Consider the following 12,219-nt stretch of genomic DNA (forward strand, 5'->3'; position numbering starts at 1 on the left):
AGGGGCCAAAAGGATTAGGGTGTCAAGGTCAATAGGTCAGTAGTGGTCAGAAGACTCCTCCTGCCAGCAGAGCTGGACTGTCCCAGCTTGACCACTGTAATCTGCCAGATCTAGAGGAACAGAAGAACAGATTATGGAAGCAAACACCCCTACTGTTCACTGGGTTAGAGGAAAAAAAAAAAAAAAGCCAGATTCTTAAAAGATATCACTTTTTTCTTCTTCTTTTAATCACAAATCTCACAGAAACTCTGACTCATTTTGAGAACGACATCAGAACATCGTTCCGGGAACACTGGCTGTCTTTCACACTATCTCATTGCTCTGCCATGATGTAAGACAGTTTAACTTGTGGAGTTTCTGAATAGCTTGGATGTGTGATTTTTCACTCAATGCTACCAGTCCCTTCTGGCTAAGTTCAGGACCCATGGCTCCAGCAAGAGGCAGCAGAGAGGCTGTACTTTGAGGTACCGTGGATGGGGGAGGCTAAGTGAAAAAAGGAAGCCATTCTACCTTCATTCAGTGTCTTCAGGCATGAGATCGGCACTACTCCTTAGGGTCCTTATTTGAAAAAGGAAGGTGAAAATGTTAGTGATACTAATATGATTAAATACGCTAAGGATTATTAACCGAGGTAGCCTGGCAGAGCAGCCAACATTACACAAACAGAACTCAGTGTGGCAAAATCATCCTCAAATCTAGACAGGGCTGCTGCTTAAGCAAGGAATGATATAATGATCTATTACCAAAGTTTGGGCAGGCCTGGCTGATACAGTGAAGAGCCAGCAGGTGCCAATAGCACGCACACTTCACAAGTTTACCCCTGGCAACACTACAGGCAGCAGCCATAGTAGATCCTGTCCTGGTGTAAGATGCCTGGCACATGCCCCTTTGCTAAAAAGAAATTCTCACAGTCCTTCAAGATTCACCATCACGGGTGATTGTGTCCATCCCAGATCTGAATGTTGAAGCCCTAACGGCAGCCACCCCCCACCCCGTCCCAAAGTACCTCAGAATGTGTCTATATCCAGAGAAAGAACATTTCAAGAGGTAATTAAGTTATAATGAGGCTATTAGGGCAGAGCCCAATCCAATCTGATGAGAATCCTTATAAGAGTAGGAAGTCAGAGGGTGCCTGGGTGGTTCAGTGGTTAGCCTCTGCCTTCAGCCCAGGTCATGATCTTGATGTCCCTCTCTGCTCAGTGGGGAGCCTGCTTCCCCCTCTCTCTCTGCCTGCCTCTCTGCCTGCTTGTGATCTCTCTGTGTCAAATAATAAATAAAATCTTAAGAAAAAAAAAAAAAAAAGAGTAGGAAATCAGGACACACAGAGATACCAGGAGCCTGCTCACATAGATAAAAAGGCTCTGTGAGGACACAGCGAGAAGGCAGCCAGATGCAAGCTAAGGAGACAGGCCTTGGGAGAAACCAAACATGCTGACCCCTTAATCCTAGACTTCTACCTCCATAACTATGAGAAAATAGGGTTCTACTGCTTAAGCCACCCACTCTGTGGGATTTATTGTGACAGCTCTAGCAAACTAATGCATTCTCCAATAATTTTTTAGAAGAAAAATCTTCGACGGATACCTGGGCAGCTTAGTCTGTTAAGCATCCCACTCTTGATTTCAGCACAGGTCATGATCTCAGGGTCATGGGATCCAGCCCTGAGTTGGGCTCTGCACTGGTGGGGAGTGGGGAGTCTGCTTGAGATTCTCTCTCTCCCTTTCCTTCAGCCCCTCCCCCTGCTCCCTCATTCTTTCTCTAAAATAAATAAATAAATCTTTAAATATACATAAAGAAAAGAAAAACCTTCGATAGTAAGTGGAATCACAATAGGAACCTACTTGTATATTTTGCTAATGCAAGTCTCAGTACTTTCTTGACTCCAAAAGAAATAATAATTCTGAAAGAGACAAAGCTAACAGATGTTTTATTATATTTTTAAGACCCAATCAAAAAACATTATTTACATTACATGGCATTTGCCAGTCGACAGGCAGTACTACACATATTCTTTTTTTTTTTTAAAGATTTTATTTATTTATTTGACAGAGAGATCACAAGCAGGCAGAGAGGCAGGCAGAGAGAGAGGAGGAAGCAGGCTCCCCTCTGAGCAGAGAGCCCGACATAGAGAGAGAGGAGGAAGCAGGCTCCCTGCTGAGCAGAGAGCCCGACGTGGGGCTCGATCCCAGGACCCCGAGACCATGACCCGAGCCGAAGGCAGCGGCCCAACCCACTGAGCCACCCAGGCGCCCCCATATTCTTAAAACTTCGTAGCCTCCCTTCCTCTTCCCACCCAATTGTTGCACATCCTTTGCTCTCTCTCGTGCAGACTGTGAGTCTCCCTCAGCCAGCAGCCATCTTCTAAAGTTCGCTCTCGTAGGATTTAATCATGTTGATTTGGGAAGCAAGATTTGTTGCTTAGTATCTCATTCATTTAAGGAAATCATGTGCCGCTGACTTTCTTATTTTCACCTTTATAATAAGAGCAGATTTAAATAATACCTAGAAAGAGCTGTTGTTGTACAGGGCTCTCTCTGCCACAGAGGAAACCATAGGAAAATCCTCTCAAGCTGTGGAGCATTGAAAATAGTAGCTGTTTATGACTTGGAGTGACTGCCGGCTGGGAGTTGTGGTCCTGTCCACAACTTGGTTCCCACTGAGCTAGAAATCCTAGTTCTTGATGTAAGCCATTCTCTATGTCCCCTTGCTCTCTATCTTTAAAATGGCCTTGCAATGTTGGCCTTAAGGATTAGTGCTTCTTGGGGCACCTGGGTGGCTCAGTGGGTTAAGCCTCTGCCTTCGGCTCAGGTCATGATCTCAGAGTCCTAGGATCCAGCCCCGCATCGGGTTCTCTGCTCAGCAGGGAGCCTGCTTCCTCCTCTCTCTCTCTCTCTCTGTCTGCCTGCCTCTTCGCCTACTAGTGTTCTATCTCTGTCAAATAAATAAATAAAACCTTAAAAACAAAACAAAACAAAAAAACTAATGCTTTTTTCCTGACTGCTATTTTCCTGGACACATTTTCTACCCTTCTCCTCTGTAATAAGTGATTTTTAGAAAGTGCCTATACTTCCCTAGGTGGTGCCATGAGGTGCATCTGACCTTCCTCTCTTTTCGGGAGAGATACCAAAGTACTTATGGGCGTTGGCGACTGGGACTTATGACCCAGAGATGTTTCAGGCTTTTGCTTCAACAGCATTTCCCCTTCTCAGATAATAAGGGTAGCTACATTTCTTGAGCTTTTACTATACTGCAGATACTATGTAACTATGAAGTAGGGGCTATTACCACCATGTGATGGAAGAGGAAACTGAGTCATAGAGAGGTCAAGTAATTTGTCTAGCATCCTATAGCTTGTGAGCTGTGACCTGAGGCCAGGGATTCAGCCTACAAGGCAGCCACTCTTAGTCATCACACTCTACTGCCTTTCTTAACTCTCGTACTTATGTCCAAGGAAATTATTAATGTTCCTAGTTGCACAGTGTTCTTTAAGCAAAGGATTTCAAGGCACCAGGCTGTGTCTTGAATGCTAATGCTGTTTCATAATTCCAAACCTAAAGAGCCTTTACTAGATCTTACTTAGTCAAAAGTATTAGATCATTTGCACAGATGAGGCTTATCAGTGCATAATAGCATTATATTATAATACAATAGTTGCTTCCACATTGATCAATCTAGTCCTTTGTATGCAAAAGGTAAAAGTGTCTCACACTGAGACCTTAGGAGAAACAATGCCCAAGGTTCTCTCTGGGTGACCTACCACCATGGAGGGGCAGCATGAAGTAGGTCCACAATGAAGCACATATGTCTGAGTGTATGTAACACACTCAGGTATTTTCTAATCTTCTCTAATTTGTTATGAAAAGTTGATCATGACCCTCTATCAGGTCAACACTTAATGTCTGAAAATAACCTGAAAAATTTGAAAACAATTTGCTCATCCAGAGTTTTAGGGGAGAAGGGAGAAGATGCTTGGCTTACCTGAAATCACTAACTCTGCTTTTTATTTAATTCCTTGGTCAGTTAATGCTGAATAATTTTTAAAGATTTTATTTATTTATTTGAGAGAGAGAGAACATGAGTGGAGCAGGGGAGGAGCTCAAAGGGAGAGAGGGAAGCCTCCCTGCTGAGCAGGGAGCCCAATGCAGAGCTCGATCCCAGGACCTTAAGATCATGATCTGAGCCAAAGGTAGATGCTCAGCCTGAGCACCCCCCAGGTGCCCCTGAAATTTTTATTTATTTAAGAAAGAGACTGGAAGCCAAGGTTTGAGTTTTCTGCTTAATCTCAATGGTTGGGAAATAAATTCTCAAGCCTAGAGAATGTATTAGAAAAGTAAGTTATTTTCAAACATTAAGTGTTGACCTGATGGAGGGTCATGATCAACTTCTCATAACAAAATAGAAAAGAATAGAAAATACCTGAGTGTATTACCCACACTCAAGGTAACTATTATTTTGTGAAACTCTGGTTTTCAACTCTATATGATGTAAATTGTGTATCCTGCAGTGGGTCACAGTCAAAAGCATTTGCAAAACACTGAGTTAGATCAACAGTTTTATCAGGACACAGAACGGTGCCTGAATAGAGATCCGTCTCTGCTTTCATCGAGTTTGAGGGGCACAATACACGATGATGAGCCATACTGTGTATACTCCAGGTGTGTATTCTTTCCAATGTTTTCTTTCTTTATTTCCCAAATATATGTTATCTCAAGGGCCTCCCTTTCATTCCGTTAAGAGATTACTCCTCCTTCTCTGATCCAGTATCATTAAAGCATGCTTTCTTCTTTCCTTACCTTCAGAACACTGCTGTAGTCTCTCCATGGGGTTCTTTCCCCCAGTCTTCCTCTACTCACTAATTCACATTATCTTCCTCTGCCCCACCATTTCCAAAAATAACACTTACGTTTAGTTACTCCGTTTATAGAGAATGAAGTCTAAACTCTTCTCTGGCCTTGACTCTCCTGTCTTTATGATCTGCATTTTCCAACATGTATCCTATTTTTTTTTAAAGATTTTATTTATTTATTTGACAGAGAGATCACAGGTAGGCAGAGAGGCAGGCAGAGAGAGAGAGAGGAGGAAGCAGGCTCCCTGCTGGGCTCGATCCCAGGATCCTGAGATCATGACCTGAGCTGAAGGCAGAGGCTTAACCCACTGAGCCACCCAGGTTCCCCATGTATCCCATTTTCTACAAACCTTGGTCTCCGGAATGTGCCATGTTCATACCACTTTCATGCCTTTGGTTGCACAGTTGGACTACTGTCTCTGTGCTCAGCATTTTTCTCCAGATTCTGTCTCAGGTCCTAACTCTCCCATGAATTCCTCTGTTACCACTACACTTCAGCTCTCGTTCAGCTCTCTATGCTTTTAGAATTCCTAGAAGTGAGAAATACTGTACTTTATCTCTCTTCCTCATTGCCACAGTCTACCCTCATCCATAAGGTGTTTTTTTTCCCTTCCATTATATTGTAAGTGGCCTGAGAACAAGGCTTATCTTGTACTGTTGTGTTAAGAGTTACAAAACTAGCAATAATGGGATTATGGAGTACCTACTATGTGCCAGAAATTCACAAATATCATTATGCATGGATTATTATGTATTTAACTTGTGTTTTTTTCTAAGCTTCATGACAACCCTGAGAAAGAGTTATTGTCAAACTTCATTTTTCGTGGATTCCATATTTGCAAATCAATTACTTGCTAAAATTTATTTGTAACCCTCAAATCAAAACTCAGTGCTTTTATGGTCATTCATGTGATGAGGGAACAGAAGGCTGGCTGAGGACATAGCAAAAGCTGACACCCTCCAACTTTCCCCCACCCCCACTCCTGGATGGGACGTATGTGACATTCTTTAGGAATCTCCCACCCATCTTAATGTTAATACCTTGCTAGAGGGCAAAACCACCTCCACAAGGGCAAGCCCTCTGGTATCTGGTGTCTTGTAGGTCGTCCTCTTTAGCATATGAAAGTTCTGTTGAAACCTCCCTTTCCCTTACCTTCCCCCAACTCCATGGTACAACACCTGCCATCCCTCACAACCCCGGGGCAGCAGCTTTTCCTGCCCATGGGTCCCATCCCCGTGCCTTAATAAACCACCATTTTGCACCAAAGATGTCTCAAGAATTCTTTCTTGGTCATTGGCTCCGGACCTCACCCCACCGAACCTCACTTATATTCTAGAACTTCATCACATGGACTGTGTGCAGAGTGGCAAACATCTGAGTCACCCACTGCATATGTACTCAGCTGATGACAAACATGGCAACGCTCTGACTTTTTGTTTTAGCTCACATACTTGTGTAAGGGCCTATTCAGCCAGAGCGGCCCCACCCCAGTTGAACTGCCATTTTGATGTTTATGCAGTAAAACTTAAATTGACCTTGCCACCCACCCCACCCCACCCGCCCCCCAGGGGAACTTACTTAAAAACAAGTCCCGGAAACCAGTCCCAGATAACAAAGTCCAAGTACAAGGGTGGGTAAGGCCAGGTGGAGGTATTCAATCAGTGGGGGCGCATACTATCTCCTAGCTACCAAGGAGTATGGGCCCCGCCTTTTGGGCACCTTTTGGGTGCCAATTCTGACCAAGGTGATAGGCTGGTTCAAATGTCTACTAGGGTAAATTGTAATTCAATTGGTCACCTAGCATCACTGTGCAGCTTTCTCTGTGTGTTAGAATTTCAATGGCCACCTGTGTGTGGCCAGGCCCAACCACACGGCCTTTGCTCCATAAAAGTTAGTCTGGAAAGCAGGGAGGGGTCGCCCTCTTTGTAATAGGGGTGGCCCCGACCAGTCTGTTTGACGGTCAGTTTTGATTCTTGATGCTTGGCACTAAATAAAGCTTTGCTTGACCTTCGCTTTGTGTCAGTCTTGCTCCTTTAATCGCGGACCCATTATTGGGGGACCCATTATTGGGGGACCCAACACTTTAAACATGTTCCTTTTCATAGCCAATTTAATGCCCCCCCCCGTTGGTTTTTGTTTGTTTGTTTTCTTTTCTGTATGTGTGCTTTTTATTGGTGATTTCACATTTTAAAATGTCCCATTGCACAGTCTAAAGGACTATCTAGTATTCTTAAACTCAAAAAGACTGTCATGTGCCTTACAGAGAAAACATATGTATTAGGAAAACTTTTTCTGGCATGAATTAAATGTCTTGGCTGTGAGTTCAGAGTTAATGATTAACCATATACCTTAAAAACAATGTCTTTTAACAGTAACACACATAAAACAAGGTCATGTATTAATTGGTTAATGAAAATGGTATGAGCAAATTCTCAAAGGAACCTCATCCTGTATTTTCCCTAGGAGTAAATGGTTCAGTATTCATTAATTTATTGTTTGCCACAAATCTACACAATATAACTACCATGAATTATGAAAATAGACCATACTTCTATGTCTCCTTTATTTCTTATTTAGATAGGAAGAAATAACATAGAGAAATATTAAGTAACATGTTTGAAGACACCAAGATAGTTACTAGACAAGCTGGGATTTCAACTTGCATATGTCTGATTTAATTCTGTCAAGTCTTAAAGTTTCAGCATGTTGCAAATTCCATTTTCTGTTGATAGAATGAGTCTCACTACAAATTTTTCCAGTGGCTAAAAAGTAAATAAATTGTTGTGTTTTTCCTCTTTTTCCCTTTCTTTCTCTAAACTGGATGTTCAGAGTTTTATGTGTGTGTGTGTGTGTGTGTGTGTGTTTGAACAATGTAAATTTCCCCTGAATTACTATGTTATTTATATTCATTTATTAATTACTTCAATAAATATTGGAGTGTCTACTATGCTTCAAGATATAACCATCTCTCAACAAGTTCAAAATTTATTGCTGAAAACAGACCTAGAAACAAATAATGAGAATATTATGAGGGATATTACAATGTTATGTAAGAAATATGCTAGAAGCAGAGATATTTACAAGGTTTCAAAAGGCCAAAAAATTAGGAAAAACTTGAAATCTGCCTGGGATTTTATGAGAAGACTTGAGTAGAAAGGATTTTTTAACTGGATCGGGAACGAACTTGCATCAGACTGGAAACAAGAAAGATAAACTAACTAGAGAACCAGCAGGGAGAGACTTAGAGATATGACAAAGCCCCAGAGTTTGGAAAACAGTGTATCAGAAGGGAAAAGACTTTTGGAATATCTTTTCTACAGTTTCCAAAAATAAAACTATTATTTGCTTTATCATTTTAAGACATACAACCACACTTTATTTTCCCCCAAGTTTAATAGGTTGTAGCTATTGCAGCTCACTTTTATCAATTCATCAAATCAATCTTTTAGTGAATCCGGCATTAGTAAGCATTTTAACCAAAATGCACTGCTCATAACTACATTGAAAAGAATGCATTCTTCTTAAATAATTTCAGTTAATCTTTCTTTGTTCACTTCCCAGTTTAAGAAAAAAGAATGAAAAAAACTTAGTGGTACCTATGTAATTACCAATTTTGGGTTAAGATTCCATGCTAAATCTTATTTGAGGAGGAGGATATCCTGGAGCTTGGCTGGGATCCAAAGATGGATCAGGAAAATGTCTTCTTTTTCAAGGATTACTGATTAGTGTTAATAATATGAGATATAAAGAGATATAGGAGAGAAAGTACCATTAGAATTCGGAGGCCCAGAGTACCAAGAAATTACGTTAGGAGACTGGGAGAAATGAAGCCAGTCTAAGAGCACAGAGGAGGCAGAAACCAAGAGCTAAGAACATAGAGTGCACTCAAGAAACAGAATGTGGTGGGGCAGCTGGATGGCTCAGTGAGTTAAGCACCTGAATCTTGGTTTTGGCTTAGGCCATGATCTCATGGGTGGTGAGATTGAGCTCCATGTCAGACTCCGTGCTCAGCAGAGAATCTGCTTGAAAGATTCTCTCCCTCTGGCCCTCCTCTCCCTCTAAAATAATTTTTTTTAAGCGGGAAGTAATTCATTTGACATAAGTCTGTGAAGAGGAGGAGTAACTCATGCATTTAGCTGTAAAGATAGGTAACCTACATACCGTGGAGTATACTAGAAAACAACATGAAGACTTTGAGTTGTCATTCAAGGGGACTTGGAGTTCCAGTGAAGGTTTCTGATCTAAGAAGTGACATAATCAGAGCTGTCCTAGGATAACCACTAGGACTATGATGTACAAGATGAATAGAGATGTAGGTAAAGCTCTGAGGGAGGATTAAAGGAAAGAAGCCATGGAAATAATGTAGGCTGAGACAATTAAAGGCTTAATTAGGATAACAGCAATGGGAAAAGAGAGGAAAGAATGGATAGAAAAGATACAATTGTAGGCATAGCCTATAAGAAAGGAAAAGAAGGAAAAGTCAAGATAACATTATAATTCCAGCCTAAGGACTACTACTAGTTCTACAAAGAGAAGTATAATATGCAAGAAAACTTGCAATTCAAGATAAGCTTAGTTTATGCCATATTAATCCTGAGGTGCCAGCCAATCAAAAGTGCCCAGAGCCCTTGGAACTAGAGGACTGAAGTTTAAGTAAGGTACAGGTGATGTTGAGTAAGGTTATAAATTAGAGTTTATAATCAAGCAAAGATGATAAATGTATAAAAATGTTTCTATAAAGTGGTAGAAAGTAGAATAAAAGAAGTGCAGTTGTCTGGGATTTCAGAAAAGAGAAAGATCATTTTCAGATGGAGTTTGGGGCTTGCTGGTCTAGCACTCAGAAATATTGCTAGATCCAGGTTAATGATTTTGACAGCAATGGAAGAGGAAGGAATTCCAAAAGACGAGGGCATTCCAGGGGCCTGAAAAGGCACCAGTAAAGAAAATGAAATAGAAAAATTCAGCTCCTGTTTGTGAAGGAATGACTAGGACACCAGCATGCTGAAAATTTTGTGTAGTGTGGAGGATTAATAAGAGAGTGGGACAGAAATTTCTGACTCTGCCAAAATGACAACAAAATAATCAGTAAAACTGCTTTATTTAAGTCAAACCAGCTAATGTCCCCATGCCTAAACCTTCGATTACACTAATTGCTCATTGGGCCAATGCACTCTAATAAGTAACTAAATCAGAATATGTAACTCAATCAGAAACCTGGTCATCTTAATTTTTTCAGTTTCAGCATCTAAAAATCTTAAAGTCCTACACTCTTGAGGGTTAAAGGAGGACCTAGAGATTATTTAATCATTCTACCTCATGTTTCAACTGTGAACATCAGTATCTGAGGTTTTTTGAAATTACAACTTGTATTTTGCATGAGCCAGTTCAGATGTTATTTTTTTAATGTAAATTCTAATGGATAGAAGTATTTCAGAACTACGGGGAAAATATCAGCTTGGCTTGCTTTATCACGTTTTTAAAATCAGAAAACCGTTTCATTCTTTGTAAAAAAGAATTCTTGAAATGCTCAAATGACAATAACAATCCTTCCCCCATATTTTTACAATTAAAACTGTATTCTTGGGCACTGTTGATATAATATAAAATGCAGCATCAATAATTCCCATTTCAGTTACTTTCAGCAATATTTGCATATAATTTAAGTAACATATGTACCTCTATAAAAATCAGGGCATCAATATTATTTATGAACAATTCCATGATTTCAAAAAGTCTTCTTTTCCTCTTTCAATAGCTGATTAAAACAAAACAAAACAAAACAAACAAAACAAAACAAAAAAACCCCTCTGCATTCTCCAAGTGAAACACAAATAAAACTCCCAAATGAATAGTAGGCTGAAAGAAAACTACCTGATCTGGGAATTTTGTCAAAACCTTATTTTAATGAACTTTATGGGGAGATACAGAAAGAGCATTATACTGGAAATGCAGAAATCAAGTCAGCATTCTTGGCAGGAGTACATTTTAGCCTACAGCACAAAAGGAGTTAATCTGAAATGCAAACAGGAGTTGCATTAAATTTGCTTTGTTTGCCATTCAACATGCTTTGCTTTAATGGCAAAGGCAATACTGAAATTGGGTGAGTACTTAAACTTTATTATGGAAATAAACGATGTTGCTCTAGAAGTCTTCCATGACAAGAAAAACATGCTGTGAGGAGATATTGAATTTTTCATTTTCCTATCCAGAACAATTCTCTATTTGTCCAATATTTTCAGGCAAGGGTTCCACAAAATTAAAAATGGCCTTCCCCCTTCTGAAAGCAAAACCCCAACAAAACTTAAACTATATCTTCTTTGCATGTTATAGTTAATGTACTTTCATTATGCTTAATGTACTTTTAATAGTCTCTTATGGAAAGATGGTGATATTAAATGTGGGAATAAAATATCCATGATACAACCTTGAGTTTGCTATACTGCCTTTTATCTGAGGGCTCAAAACACTTTACACACATTCTCATTCAGTATCTCCTTGAGGTGTATTATGAGCATTTTATGGTTGAGAACACTGAAGTGTACAATGACTAAGAGAATTGAGGTCATTTCCAGAGCTCACACTAAGCACAACCCGAATATGTCCCCTACAGGAGTAAGTGCTCTCTCCCTCCAGGCCAGAACGTCTCCAAAGGGCGGCAGCACTGGCCTCTCAGGGCCAAAACCTGAATGCATGTTCACTAATCTTTTCATTCAGGGGATTGTCTCTTACCTGGACACCATCAGATGCAGGGATGTAACTTGCCCTTTTAAATGTGTCTGTCACATTTCTCAGAATTTCCACAGACATCAGAAGATCACCTGCATAGAAATTTTTCCTCTGAGTTAAATCCAACAGTGTCTTGGTCACCTGGGACATTCCATCACCTGCCAACGTTCGTTGCCCCTTAGCAAGGTGTTCTTTGATCTGTGATGGTCAAAAGAACAGAACAAACATCAGAATCTTCATTACTATTAACCTACATATTTTTATCAAAAAATTTATTTAAAATTGCAGAGTCAACTTTAAAATAGCATTGCAAAACTGTAAATTTTGTGTGTTTCACACTGAGATGGATAAACATCCAGCATACAAACACTAATGAGTATATACACTTTGGCAGGCGTGACAGACTTGTCCTTTCTAGTACTCAGAACACACAGTTGAACATATTGGCAAAAGTTTGGGTTTTTAATTGAAATAAAAAATTTTAAAAAATACTTTTGCAGGTGATAAACAAGTGAGATAATTCAGCAAGATGTGATCAGAGACAGGAGATTATAAACATCTCAAAATACCTATTTTTCTAACTTCCAGGAAAGATGGTGGAGTAGGAGTACCCTAAGCTCACCTTGCCACTTGAATACAACTAGCT

At 40.2% G+C, this 12,219-nt stretch overlaps 1 protein-coding gene across 5 annotated transcripts in view; it reads right to left on the bottom strand.

The window, feature by feature from the left end:
• Positions 1–12,219, bottom strand: part of ADGRB3 (adhesion G protein-coupled receptor B3) — a 727,154-nt gene that overhangs the window by 358,124 nt on the left and 356,811 nt on the right. For all 5 annotated transcript variants that reach the window (XM_047734013.1, XM_047734014.1, XM_047734011.1 and 2 more), the window contains one exon: positions 11,577–11,771. In XM_047734013.1, the coding sequence (XP_047589969.1) occupies positions 11,577–11,771 (195 nt within the window). The remainder of the gene's footprint in view (positions 1–11,576; positions 11,772–12,219) is intronic.

The sequence above is a fragment of the Lutra lutra genome, chromosome 6, assembly GCF_902655055.1.
Source record: "Lutra lutra chromosome 6, mLutLut1.2, whole genome shotgun sequence".
NCBI lineage: Eukaryota > Metazoa > Chordata > Mammalia > Carnivora > Mustelidae > Lutra > Lutra lutra.